Raw genomic sequence first — 15,114 nt, forward strand, 5'->3', positions numbered from 1 at the left:
TAATATCACTTCTCTACTTTTTTACGTGTTTTTAAAAAAAAAGTGAAAAAATTAACTTTTAACTTATTTTCCAAAATAAGCCAAAAGCCTTGCAAACATGAAAAAAAGTTTGTTTACGATTTCAGTTCATATCAATCTCGTGACAAAACACTTGCATCAACATTAGCTACTTTATAATTAGGGTCCTTGTAATAAGTACTCTTAGATAAGCCGTTTCTTTGAAGATTTGCTCATAACGAATACCCTCATAACCTACTCAATTCAAATTTCTTGTGGAGCTCAAAGTCTAGGTCCTTATAAGCTCGTTGCCATGGCCGCTCATGCCTAGAGGTGTAAAGGCTTGGAAAAAACCAGACGCGTTTGATATGTTGTAGCCATAAGCAATTTCAAGGAATTTTGGTCAGTGGCATGGGTAATGACCCTTGTATGTCCAAACTATAATGTCGCGGGCAGCATTTGACTCAATATCTTGTCTCCCGGATAGCCTTGGATAGCTAGTACCTTAGGGATATGAGTTTAGAGTTTCTTTTTTTTTGTTCTTTTTTTTCCGTCAGGTATATATGAAAATGTGATTACAATTTGTACAAAGAACCAATTTTACAAGAAAATCTTGGTAGGTATCAAATTCTCAACTGAAGTTCTCCCAATACATGCATTTCAGGTTTCTAGCCAAATAGGCCTTCGGATGAGTCTAGGAAAACATGGCCCTATACCATCGGCATCCATTGGGCAATTTACATTTGAATTTTGTCTGAATCATTCCCATAGCTCAACATTTAGCTTCTACAAGTTGGATTGACATTAGGGCAGTGCTACCCTTTCATCATCTGAGTCATCTTTTAGTGGGTAGCTAATGGATGAAATCAGAGATGCCATGTAAGAAGGCATACTATGCCTCTGCCCTAAGAGAGCATCCAGATTGTTGATGTTGCTTTCAGATGTCTATCCACTTTTGCTTCTCTTCATCTGTAGGGGAATTCATCAACAAAGATTAAATCTTATTTCCTTCTCAAATGTGATGAACTTGGTCTTTTGTGATCTTCAAGGCAGTCAATTGCAGGTAGATCCTCATATAACATTTAGTTCCAAAAAAAATTATAAAGGGGTAGCTGCAAATTTTTAAACAAATAAGATAAATGACACCAAACAATAACCACCAAACAATAAAATGATTCTACACATCCAAACACAACCTTAAATTTTTACTGGGCTGCTGCTGGTGGACTGATAGCCCTTCGAAGAAACTTACCTATTTAGCCTTCTGGTGTGGCGTTTGAGATCCATGTAGGTTCCCCTAGAATGGATGCTACAAGTAGAGACGAGAGAATGAACTCACTCAATAGTCAATCCGAAATAAAATGTCTTAACTCAATGAGGAATATAGATTTAATCTCTCAAATTTCCAAATCATCTGATCTAGCACTGGCCAACTACTAAGTGTAAGCTTATCGGATTCCAAATAAACTCACAAACTAGATAAAAGATTTTTAAAAAATGTATAATAAACTAAAACAGATGCAACGAAAAAGGAAAAGTAGGCGTTTACAACACAAACAAGCTATTTAAAAGCAGAGCAGGTTAGGAACAAAAGCTTGAATGTATTCCATGTTGCAAGAATATTCATGTAATCTTTTTCAGGGATCCTCTAAGGAAAACATCTGTCCATATCTTCTTTCTCTCCCCCCACAATGAAAACAGCAGTGCATCAAACTTCAAACAATAGTACAGGGTAATGAAGCAAACAAATCCTCACTCATAAGAAATAAGGCACTCCAGTTCTGGGGCCTCTCATCTGGTTGTTTTCCTCTGTTTCAGTGAAGAACTTCACCTCTCTCTCCTAACAGACAAAGGGGTAAAACACAGCACCCATAGAAAATTCAATTAATCAAATCTATATAAATGAGCCAAAAAGCCACAACCAAGTTAAAAGAGTGAAATGTTTAGTGGCAGTACCATATTCTCATTGAAGCTCAATATTGAAGCTACATTACCACAGCGATAACAATAATTTGGAGCGGACCATACCTGATAAGCCAAGAAGCACACAGTAAAATTAATTAAAATATCACCAAATCTGAAGGTGATGTTATATACACTAGTCATGTTACATAGACTCAAGTCCCCCTATCAAGTGTGGATATTATACATCTAAACTCCCAAATTTCTTGGCATGTTTCTCTTATTTCTCAAGGTAGAATACTGACTTTATGTAAGACACTGTAAAAGCAACAGAAAATGAAAAAATAAAAAACAATTTCTTAGTATTCGTGTTTTATTTCCTAAGGTGGAATGGTGACTTTTCTTCAAGATGGCACTTCACTTGCTCTAAAGCAATCATGTCACAAAGAAACATAATAAGGGAGGTCTATCAATTAATTACACAGTAAATTTGCATAACCAAACATGCTTGTTGGGCCCAGTTTTGACTGGACATGTTGGACACACAGCCCATATCCTTACTCCAGCCATATGTTTAGAAGTGTCAATGTAACATAATACACTGAGTTAAAGACTTCACAACTCACAGTTACAAGGCCTTTATCTTGAAACATGTATTTAAGACCTTCCTGCACAAGTTGGTGGGCCCGGCAAACCAAATCAAGTTTATTAATGTGATTGAACTGCAGAAACAGAACAAGTTGTAGTGTTAGCATAATGTGTGGCACAGAATCACAGGATTAATATAATCTTTACTTTTTACCTCTGAGGTAACCCTGGATCCAAAAAGCCAGCCTGCTCCCCGAGGGCTGACAGCCCACGTTTCGATATCTTCAGGGTCACTCCACATAAGGTCGCAGAAGGGCCCTTCATGAGGAATTTCACAATTCCGTTCAATAATTCTAATCTGCCAAGTTACAAGCAAATTATTTTTTTTATAAATTCACACCATATCTTGAGTCAAAAGAAATTACACACAATAAAAGATTGCAAGAAACGTGAAGTGTCAACAAGCCTTTGATTATCTCCAAGATAACAGGTGGGTTCAACTACATTGGAGCATGTGCTTGCTGATGGACAACACAAAAGTTAAAATAAATAGAAAAATTGCCAGTAGACAATTCCAATCCTCTAATATCTACATTTTAAAAAGTTAGATTTTGTGGAAATAAATTGAAAAGATCCCTACGCTCATAATAATTAAACCATAGTCTAAATAAATATATATATATATATGTGTGTGTGTGTGTGCAAATTCATAGAATATGTCCTTGATAGACAGCAAAAATGCTGAATAAAACCATCAGGTCCAACACAAAAATAGACCTACACGCAAAATGGTGTCTTAATTGCGACAAGTAAATTGAATCACCACTTTAAATTTCAAAACACTAATAAGATACAAATTGAGCCAGTTACTGTCAAACAAGCGAAGGAAACCTGGTCAACAGTTCGAACGTCAGGAGAAAGACCACCGTGGACACAAAGAACCTAGAATCACAAATGGACAAGATGTTCAATATTCAATATACCATCAAAACTGCACAAGTATATGAGAGAGAGAGAGAGAGGGGCATACTGTTCCATCTATGATTGCTGACAGAGTTAGATAGTCAAATACGTCGGTGCAATACCGCCAAGCATTAGCATTTCCATACTTCCTTTGGCATTCATCATAAAAGCCATAGACCTAGAAAAGATGGATAACACCATGTTATAATTAAACTTCATAGTTCACAGAACCTCATTGTTTCAAAAGGCGATGATCTCATTGAATTTTTTGATAAGTGAAATCAACTCAGAGAATTAAGATAAAAAATTTAGAGAAAGTAGTTTGGAAAGTACATAAACAATTATAGTTACAAAATTTTTTAAACGCATTGGTAAAACGGCATCATCATGACACTCAATATAAGACTAAATATTAAAATCGTTAAAAAAATTATATAAAAATTGCAATAATATGCATCAATACACCAAAGGAAATGAGACAGCATACTTCATTGAGGACTTCAATTGGACCTAAGAAACACAGATACTTCTAGAAGGTTCAGTGTTTGACACGTGACGGATGCCTACCTCGTCAAACACTACCCAACACATGTTAAACATGCGTCCAAAATCTTAAAAAGTCTAGAGCTAGACACTTGTTGGGACACACAAATGCATTGCTTAGATATACATGAAACAAGTTGCAAGTTCGAAGAAATTAACTTGAGATTCAATGATAAAATAAAAACAATGTAGATTTACCTTAAACCCTTATCTTTTTGCTTTAGTTATGGGTGAGTTGACGAGAAATATCAAGAATGACGTACCATGGTGTATGCTTTTTGCAGACGATATAATTCTAGTGAATGAGACTAGAGAAGGAGTTAATGCAAAGTTGGAAATTTGGAAAAAAAACTCTTGAATCTAAAGGATTCTGGATAAGCAGAACTAAGACAGAGTACATGGAGTGTAAATTTAGTAACAATAACAATGAAAGCAGAGGAGAAGTGAATATTGAAAACCAAGAACTGCCTAAGAGTGAACATTTTCGTTATTTAGGGTCGATTATCACAACAGCAGGGGAGACTGATGTGGATGTGGCCCATACAAGGTTCTGAAAAGCGGTTGCGGTTGCCGTAACGGTGGCGGTAGTGCGGTTGTAGGATGTAAAGGTTGTAGCGTAACAGTTGCGGTAATCGGAACTGTGATTTTTTTTATTTTTCGCACAATTTGAAAAAAATTTGCCGATACACATATTTTTTTTTCCATGACCATATTTATTGGGTTTTAAAATAAATATTGATCAATTTTTATAAATTTTTAAGTATGATCCAATATATTTCATATTTTTAAATCATTATAAACTGAGTTTTTTACATTTTATTTTAATAATTAATGACTTTATATTATACAAAAAATCAATCACTAACTATTATATATAAGATAAACAATGACAAAAATAAGAGAATAAATAAAAACCTAAATATATATTTATATATATATTTTAATCAAGCCAAATAGAAAATGACCACACTTATTATTATTATTATTAGTATTATTATTATTATCATCAAACAATATATAGATAGACACATACAAAAAAAATGGTTAAGTGATAGCAGCTGAATAGGATAACATAAGTCTTATAGCTTCAACAAATCAATAACGTGTTCTTCATCTTCCCTCTCTCTATCTCTTGCTCCTCCATCTTCCCTCTTTGTCTTCCCTCTTCTCTCTCTATTCATCTTCCCCCATTTTTAGCCTTTTTTTTGTGTGTTTTTTTGAAAAAAACAATTCGGAACCATTACGTAACAGTGCGTAACAGGCCGTTACGGCTATTACGGCAACTGCTACGGCCGATACACTTGTGAATCTCAATCACACTGCAAAAGCGGCTGTAACAAGTGGCGGTAACCACCACAACCATTACGTAACGGTTGCAGCCGCTTTTTAAAACCTTGAACCCATAGGATTAAGGCAGGATGGTATAAGTGGAGAAGTGCGTCTAGGGAACTGTGCGATAAACGAGTATCCACTAGACTTAAAGGTAAGTTCTATAGAACGGCTATTAGACCAGCGACGTATGGAACGGAGTGTTGGGTAACAAAGAAACAACATATGCAGATAAGATGAGTATGACTGAAATGAGAATGCTAAAGTGGATGTGTGGCAAGGCTAGACAAGATAGAATTAGGAATGAGTGTATTCGGGAATGGGTAGGAGTAGCACTAATAGAAGATAAGTTGAGAGAGAATTGATTGAGATGGTTTAGTCATATTCAACAGAGACCAACAGAGGCAGTAGTGAAGAAATGCGATGCTGTAACGGTAAATATAAGCGTTAGGGGACGGTGTAAGCCTAGATTAACGTTGGTTAGCGTTGTAAATAGAGATATGGATCTACTTAATTTGACTAACAAAATGACATTTGATAAGGCCACGTGGAGAAGAAGGATTCATGTAGCCGACCCCATTTGATAGGACTTAAGGCTTAGTTTGATTTGGTTTGGTTTGATTTGGTTTGGTTTGGTTTGGTTGTGTCCCTATTTTGTTGTATACTGATTTTATTGAAAGTTGTTGTGTTGGCGTGTACGTATTGTATCCATCCATGTCTCGTATCTGTGCATGTGCTCCATGGAGTTGGACAAGTCAAGATAACAATTTATTGAACCACAACGCCCAACAAACATGGTGAAATCATATCCATCCAATTGTTTTAGTTTATTTTCTACTATTGGTGATACCTTCCAAATGTTTCCATTCTCCAGGGTAACTTCCAAATAACCTCATCATATATGTCCTTTTATCACATCAATATGGCCCTTTACTAACACCCTTTTTCTCTAACACCATCCTCATTCTATCTCTAGGCATCCTATCAAAAGTTTTTTCCTAAATCTATAAAGCATATGAAGATCCATCCTCTTCCCTCTGGACTTCTATATTAATTTTCTCAGTAAATACATGTTGCTTCCATATTTGGTTTATTAAGTATAAATCCAAACTAATTCATTGACACTATTGTTCCAACTCTTAAACGATGCTCAATAATCATTCTCCCTCCAACTCTTAAACGATGCTCAATAATCATTCTCCCACAATTTCATTGGATGATTCATTAACTTAATGCCTTTATAGTGGCTACAATTTTAGATATCTACTTTATTTCAATGTAACTACATCCTCTATAGTTGAAAAATTACAACTATAATCAAATATAAATTGATTGCATAGCTGGAGACGATCTAGTTTCCAATCTCTAGAACTAAAAATGGCATCATGTCATTCCTTCAAGAAAGAAACTTTTAGATTCGTCAACTCTTTGATCTAGAAAATAGAGTTCATATCTTAATTTTTTATATTTTTATATTTTTTGATAACTCGGTGCTCGGGCCAGCTTATCCGAGACCTTGGATCTTATCCTATAGTCTTTACCGCTCGGCCAATCCCTTGGCGTTTCATATCTTAATATTTTCCATCTCTTAATATTTTCCATCTCTAACAACACATAAAAAATGAGTTAACAACACATAAAAAATGAGTTAGAAATAGAGTTACCTGTAATCAGTCTCTAGTGCAATTTTCTCAATTACTTATTAAAAAAATAAAAATAAAGAAATAAAAAGAAGAAGAAGAGTTGTGGTAATTAATGTGACAAAAAGTAAGGAAATACACAATAAGAAATATGAGGTTTACAAATGCTCTTGAGGTAGCCAAACTCATGCAATTTTAGATGACAGTGGTTGTTATGGAACCAAAACAGTTCACATACTCTAAACCCAACAATAAACCTACAAAATAGCATTCCATAAAGATGCCAAAATTTGTAAAGGGTTCCTAAAGCTATGATTCCTTCTTTCGCGAGTGCATTTGAATAGTATTTGGGTAAATTACACTAACACCTCCTTAGATTGCTGACAACACCCCCTCAGGTTTCTAGAACAACACTTCTACCCCTCGTCAATTTTCTTTAAAAAACTAAAGAAAATATGACAACGAAGAGGCAAAGTAGTGATTCCTCATACAAAGTAATAGCTAAATTACATTTTTTTTTTTTTTGGATAAATATAAATTACATTTAACATCCCCTGATGATAATTCTCTCTGTAAGCATTAATTGTCATAATTTTGCAAAAGACACAAAAATTAGCATATTTGATGTCAGATGGTGGGAGCCATAGTGGTTGTAACACAATTTGAAGTCAGTTTTTCTTTTTTACTTTTTTTCAATCCCCATGGTGGATTTCCATCTTGGACACCCAAATGGATTCAACTTCAATCTCCTTCAACAGTGCACGCGCGCACGAACTAGTTGTGATTTACATATGTATAACCGGCATACATACATATATATATGAGCACAAACACCTAACCCACCCATAATAATTTGTTGACCCCACACCTTGGGCCTCTTCTCTCTCTTCCTCCTACTCCTCCCTCCATTGCCACTCAACATCTCTTTAGAGAAATAAGTGGCATTGAGGTGGTGGTTCTAATGGAGACCAGTGGAGCTTGCTTTGGTTCAAGAAAGAAAAGATAATAGTAATAAGATGGCAGCTGGGTGGCGGTTTATTGCTATGCTTGTAAGGAGGGCTAGCAATGTACATCTAATGGCTTTGGTTTGGCAACAAGGTCAGTAACCATGACAGGTCTTGGCTTTAAGAAAGACAGACAAAGAAAGAAACAGAATTGTAGAGAACAAAGATGTGCTGGCTGCTGTGTTACAGAATCTAGTGAGTGGTATCTGTTTCTGTATTAGCACTATCTAGTGAGTGGGCTTCTTCGTTGAGTAAACATCTTGAGGGAACAAACGAAACAAACTTCATTTTTTAGAATAAACTCCTGCTCTTGGCTTACTCTCCGGGTTGCACAAGTCGGAAACATGTTCAGTTGACAAATCAAGGAAGAGCCTTTAAGTCAAGCAATCAAGTGGTCAATTATTAATGGTTGTTAATAAAAAGGTCTAAAAGCCAAGCAATGAAGTGGTCAATTATTAATGGTTGCTAACAAAAAGATTTACATACTTTTTGTAATACAGTATAAATGTGTACATAAATTATTCTAGAAAAAGTTTTGTTAAACAAGGCCAAAGTTGACATTTAAATTTTGAAATTGTGACATCATCATTTTCTACCCATCCCTTAAACAGACAGCTATTTAGCTGTCCCTGAAATTGTTAGAAACCTAAGTCTGTGTTAGTCTATGTTACACGGACTCGGATACAGGTATTGGGTGCGGGTGTGTATCTAAGGGTCGGACACTTCAAAATTAAAAATTAAGGATACGTGGATATGTATCCAAATTTGGATACGGGTACGGGGATACGTTAAATAGTTTGTTTTAAAAAATATATATTTATTATATGAAGATGAGTTATATTATATAAATAACAAATAAAAAATATTTTAGATATAAAATAAATTATATTATATATGATAAAATAAGTTATTTTTATTTTAGACATAAAAATTATATTATTTATGATATATTGTATTATATAATTTTTTTGGATGAATAATTTATATATTATTATATTAATGTAATTTATACTATATGTTAATATAAATGTAACATGAATAATGGATGAATAATATTATATGATATGAATAATATTATATTTGAATAAAAAAAAAAGAATAATATTATATATTATATTATTATATTATGAGATTTTTATTATCTACTAATATTATATACTAATAAATATATTATTATTATTATATACCAATATATTATTATATTATTATCTACTAATATTATATACTAATAGAGGGAGATCGAGAGAACAAAGAAGAGAAGAAGGAATAGAGAAGAGAACAAAGAAGTCGGCGACCGAGAGAGAGAGAAGGGAGATCGAGATCGAGAGACGAGAGGAGAGGAAGAGAGATTGACAGATCGAGAGACGAGAGAGAAGAGAGAAGACAGAGAAGGAGATCGAGAGACGAGAGAGAAGACAGAGCAGGAGATGGAGATCGAGCATTGAGCATGTCGAAGCAGTCGACCGATGTCTTCGCCACTTCGATAGGTGACCAGGTTCTCTCTCTCTCCCTCTTTCATCTCTTTTGCTGTCTATAAAGAGCCGTGTCCGAAAGAGAACACGCGAATCCGACATAGATCCCACACGACACGACACGGGTACTTCACCCCAAAGTGCCGAGTCCATGTAACACAGGTGTTAGTACATAATTATTAGAAACCTTGGCATTGTTAGCCTTCTTTGGTGCCATCTGGATAATCATCTTTCCAAATTCAGAATGTGCCTTCTTTTTATGAGGAAACAAATAGTATAATGGACATGCTCGTCAACATGGGCACACATAAAAGCAGAATCTGGACTTCAAAGTATGAACACTAACACATGCTCAAGCCAAATGAATGAAAAAGATAGACATAGGGGGGCAGCTTTCTTGTGGTAGTAATTGCAGACGTCTCTCTTCTCTTAAGTGCACGGTTTGCTTCCATGCTGCCTTAGACACATTCTCAAGCCAAATGAATAAAAAAGATAGACAGTCATACACTACCAAGGCAGAGTATATCCAATAACTAACAGAGATTATCCATCACAGCATAACATAGCTTCCTTGCAAGTACATAAAGATATCTGCTCAACAGGACAGATTTAAAAAATAAATCAATCAATCAATTAACACTAGCCCATTTCATGATAATAATTCTCAAATGAAATCCAGCCTATTTGCAGATCAGCATCCAACAGACAAATATATGCATCACTGGAACATAGAACCCTGATCTAACAGGAAAATGTTTAAGACCCTTAAAAAAGTTCTAATTTGACCCACAATGATGTGGCATGATAGTGTCAATATTTGATTTGTTACACACTCGATCATACAGAGCCCAACTCCTTTGCCACATCACCGTGGGTGAATTTGTGGGTTTAAAATTATGGGTCTCTAGCATTTCTCAATTTAACATTTTTTTTTAGAACTGGATGTATTATAAACCAACATTTTGGAAACATTTTGCATGCACGAGGCAACCCCACTTATTGGACAACAAAATGGGATAACTCATCAACAATACAAAAACCCAGCAAAAACAAGCGACAGTAATGCAAAAAAAAAAATACCTGAGTTAGTTGCCTGCTTTCATGATTTCCACGTAGAAGAGTAATGTTAGCAGGGTATCTGGTACCAAACACAAGCCCAGGAAAAAGATTAACCGAACCGAGAGAAAAAGAAACAGACTTTAGAGAAGTAATATCAGCTTCTTACTGTAAACATCCAAGCTGACATCATAGTACTGAACTCCTTTAAAAAAAGGCTGTTCTAAACAAGAAAAGCCCTTACGGAGTAAAAAGAATTACATTTATAGAATAGCAGCCAACAAAGAAAAAAAAATTAAAAAAAGATTATACTTCAAACACAAAGATCCTCCTAACAATGATGGGTTAGCATCAAGTAAATTTGGAGAGAAAAAAAAACAATAGAAAATATGACCTCAACAACCAATACTTTTTACCATCACATAAGAAGATTTTCATGCAACAACTTTAAACTTTTTTACAAATATGTACAACAACCCAAGAGATGTTTGAGTGGCAATATGCTTCAAGTGGCACTTAAATATGCATAAGCACACAAATACAACATCCATCAGCATGTTCTTGTATACCTTGCTTTAAGAAGCAAAAGGATAGTGAAAACTTCAAGACTGTTGTACCCACGATCAACAAAATCTCCCTGCCATGAATTACAACGTTTCAAAAAAATAAACATTAACCGTTGAGTAAATGAAAATTTTAAAAGCAGAAAATCAACAAATGCAATGAACATGAACCACTGTATAAAGCATACCATAAAAATGTAATTTGTCTCAGGTACATGCCCCCCTGTCTGGAAGAGTTTCATTAAATCATGGAATTGGCCATGGATGTCACCACAAACAGTTACTGGACTATTGACGGGCTGCACATTGGACTCCTCTATCAGGATATCCTTCACCTGACAAAGTATAGCCCATAAATGATGATATTATTACAAAGGAAACAATTCAATGCGTTTGGTTTGAGTTTTTTGGATTAAGTTTTTTAAAAACTGAGTTTTTTGGTTTTCATGTTTTTTTTGTTTTTAATGAATATTTTTAAAATTTTAAACATTTTTTTTACTTTTTTAGATACACCTTACTTAGATGTATCTAAAAGGTAAAAAAATTGTGAAAAAATATTTTAAAAAATTAATAAATACATAAAAATACATAAAATGTACTGAATTCTCGTATTTTTATTGTATTTTTGGTATTTAGTGAATTTTTAAAAGGTTTTTTTCACAAATTTTTTACTTTTTAGGTATATTTATGTTAGGTATGTCTAAAAATTAAAAAAATTGTTTAAAATATTAAAAAAAATCAATAAAAACAAAAAAACACGGAAAACAAAAAAGTAAAATTTTTTGAAAAATGTATTTGGAAAACTCTAGCCAAGCAAAGTGATTATAACTAACATTTCCAAAAAAATACACACACACACAAAAAAAAAAAAAAACCTAATCACCTGCTCTCAAGCCAACAACACAACAAAACTGAAAAGTAAAAATAGTACATGGTTCTTAAACAAAAAACATGAAACAAACATAATATAAGTGCCCCAAAATAAGGGCAGGACCACAAAAGACCCTTAACTAATAACTTCATTGAACAGTAGCATGAAAATCCCCAATGTTAATTATGTAAGAAATCACTTCCAAGGAAAAATAATAGAACATCCAAATGAAGCCCAGTTGAGAACTAGCAAACCTTAATCCCAACCACTGGTGTCTGTATTTGTTCTGTTGTTAGATCAGCCATTTTCCTTAGTATGCCAAGGGTGAATTATACAAAAACTATACATTACTGCAGTGGTACTATACCAAAAAAAATACCATGTTGGGTAAAACCTCAATGCATAAGAAAAACAGGTGAAGACCATTTTAAACCAAGTTCCCCACAACAAATGAACAATAATAGAAGAACAATAAATAAAAAAGAAAAATGATAAATACTATATAGATCAAATTATAATCAAGCTTCGAGATTATTCAAGTTGGCTCACATACTACACTTAACTTCATAAATATTATTTTACAATTCCTAGGAGGCTACTCTACAGCAAGAAAGGGGCCAAACATAAACCTATATTACCTGGAACATGGATTGTTTCAGTATGTGGAATGGGATCGGGAACGTCGCATGCAACATTTTCTAAAATATGGTACGATAGAGGTAGAATTGTTCAAGAGTGCCCAATTTGTGAAGGGATGAAAGATACATTGGTTTGCAACTAAGCATTCTGGTCAACCTAGTTTCCATGCAAACTAAGTATAAAGATAAGTAAAATGAAACTGGGTAAAATTATTAATAAAATTCGTTAACACAACCGTAGTTGATAGGTGATATCGTGCCTGTTTGGCAAAACTTAAAAGCAGCTTATTTCAGCTTTCAGCTTAATTTAAGCTATTTTGATGTGTTTGGTTTAATTTATAGCTTACAGCTTATAACTTTTTGGAAGTCAGAAATCAACTTATTCTTTGAGTGGGGCTGGAGATGCTTAATTTATAAGTCAGAAATCAACTTATGTTCATAGTTATAAGCTATAAGCTGTTTAGGCATAAGCTATAAGCACTTTCCCACAACTCTACCAAACAGGGCCATCATGAACTAATGGCTGTGTGACAAAATGATACCCCTTTGGTCTATGTTTTGAGAGGTTCAGTTATTAGGTTCATAGTGCTTTTTCACTCATTTAATTTATGTACTCCTAGCAGCAACAGTTTTCAGCACAAATAAATGTAGTCCATGTCCCCCCAGCCCCTAGCAATACAAACCAATTCGCAAAAAATGGTGCATAATTAAAAAATATATCATTCCACTGTTCAATGCTTATTCACATACTTTGGTACATGCAATTGAAGAATTGGATCAAAGTGGGTTCAGATATAGCATTCCACTTTCTGAAAAGGTCGGAACAGGGTAAGAAATTCACATCTAAACCCAGGAAAACTTGTTCAGTAAGAGGGAGGGAGGGAAGAGCTTCCAATTTAACTAACATAACACGTGGGTTTGGTTTTGAACCACCAACCATTAATACAGCTTCCAGCACCTCCAGCTGATACCACAACAAACATCCAAACATCATTGCCACCAAAATGTCACTATGCAGAATCACCGCCACAAATTTTATTTTATTTTTATAAAAAGAATGAGGAACAAACCCCACATAATCAGGCACCATAACCATCATTCTACTGCGATAATGTCAGCACTGGTAATAACAGTGCAACAATGCCGAAACCACTATTTCATTTTCCAAGAACAAGCCCAAACCACAACCATAAGCAGATCCAAAGACTCCACTTTTCAATACTCCAATCTCTGGCATCACCAACCCCAATTTTACTCCAAAAATTAGGGATCTTTCTTTTATAAGCAACAAATTAGAGGTATCCTAGGCATCAACGTCACAATTCAAACCGCAGAAGTGATACACTAAATAAAAACTAAACAAGATTAGGGTTTCATTTTCAAGAAATCCGTCTCACTTCTCCACTTTGAACCCTCATTTCTACATGAAGCTACATGCATAACATAGCCCTAATTAATTAAACACCACATAAAAAAAAATTAAAAAATGGTGAAGTGTACAAAACCCTAAATGGCATCCGAGACAGAGAAAGAGAGAGAGAGAGAGAGAGGTGTGTAATACATACATATTCACATAAGAGCTGAAGCTCATCTTCAGACAAGTGTTGGCCCTCTTTAACCTTGGAAATCCACAGATCCAAATCCATCATCCCCACTTCAACGAATCGTATTATGTATGTATATATGCCTCTGCGAGTATGTAGGTAGGTATGTGTGTGTGTGTGCGCGCGCGCGCGCGTGTATATGTATATAATCACACAAACACACACCAACAAACGTGTAGTGGTCTGTCACAAAGAGAGAATTATTGTATTATCTTCTGTGTGAATGAATCCCCTCCTCTCTCGCACGCTCGTTCTACCCAAAGACCAAGAACCAAAAACGGAAGAGACGGCTCCAAGAAGGAGTTAGTTTTCAATTATATAAAATTAGGAACGGATTGTATTTATAATTATTTATATATATATATATATATATATATATATATATATATATATATATATATGTGTGGATTATGATTTTTAAATTTTTTTTAATGTCTTTCTTTTTTATATTATATTAAAGTTTAATATTTTGATAATAATCATATGTGTTAGACTTTTTAAGAAATTAAATATTTTTTTTATTTTTATATTATATTAAAGTTTAATATTTTGATAATAATTATATGTGTTAGATTTTTTAAGAAATTTTTTTTATATTTATTCTTAATGCATTAAAGTGTTATTATGAGAGATAATAATCGTATGTGTTGAGACTTTTCAAGGATTTCGTATGTGTTGAGACTTTTCAAAGATTTCATATGTGTTGGATTTTAAAAAATTTTTTTTATGCTTGTTCTTAATGTATTAAAGTGTTATTATGATGGTAAGACTTAGGAGTTGGGAGAAGTTAATAAATGTTAAGATTTTTTTTAAAAAAAAAAATAAAAAAATCAAGAAATTTAGATTGGAAGATTTGAACTCCCACAAGACTTGGGGTTAAAAATCCCCGTTTACTTAATATATACGGGATAATTATATATATATATATATATATATTTGTTTTA

The 15,114-nt window shown here is 34.0% G+C and overlaps 1 protein-coding gene across 1 annotated transcript; it reads right to left on the bottom strand.

Annotated features, from left to right (window-relative positions):
* Positions 1 to 1,359: 1,359 nt before the first annotated feature.
* Positions 1,360 to 14,515, bottom strand: LOC114316588 (phytochrome-associated serine/threonine-protein phosphatase 3). Its single transcript, XM_028263271.2, has 10 exons — positions 14,132 to 14,515; positions 11,246 to 11,392; positions 11,064 to 11,131; positions 10,519 to 10,576; positions 3,518 to 3,628; positions 3,379 to 3,429; positions 2,702 to 2,845; positions 2,526 to 2,621; positions 1,954 to 2,025; positions 1,360 to 1,837 (listed from the first exon to the last, which is right to left on the bottom strand). Exons 1-10 carry the CDS (start codon positions 14,213 to 14,215, stop codon positions 1,754 to 1,756), a joined length of 915 nt encoding a protein of 304 aa, XP_028119072.1. The 5' UTR covers positions 14,216 to 14,515; the 3' UTR covers positions 1,360 to 1,753.
* Positions 14,516 to 15,114: the final 599 nt, after the last annotated feature.

Source organism: Camellia sinensis, chromosome 15 (genome assembly GCF_055761805.1).
Source record: "Camellia sinensis isolate YWXY chromosome 15, ASM5576180v1, whole genome shotgun sequence".
NCBI lineage: Eukaryota > Viridiplantae > Streptophyta > Magnoliopsida > Ericales > Theaceae > Camellia > Camellia sinensis.

Bases quoted from the DNA above. Each gene is read 5' to 3' on its own strand.
- LOC114316588 (XM_028263271.2), bottom strand. From the start codon at position 14,215: ATGATGGATTTGGATCTGTGGATTTCCAAGGTTAAAGAGGGCCAACAC. The intron at 10,577-11,063 runs GTATACAAGAAC...GTTTGGTACCAG, and splicing joins CTTTTGCTTCTTAAAGCAAG to ATACCCTGCTAACATTACTC. The intron at 3,430-3,517 runs GTATGCCCCTCT...TTGTGATTCTAG, and splicing joins CAGCAATCATAGATGGAACA to GTTCTTTGTGTCCACGGTGG.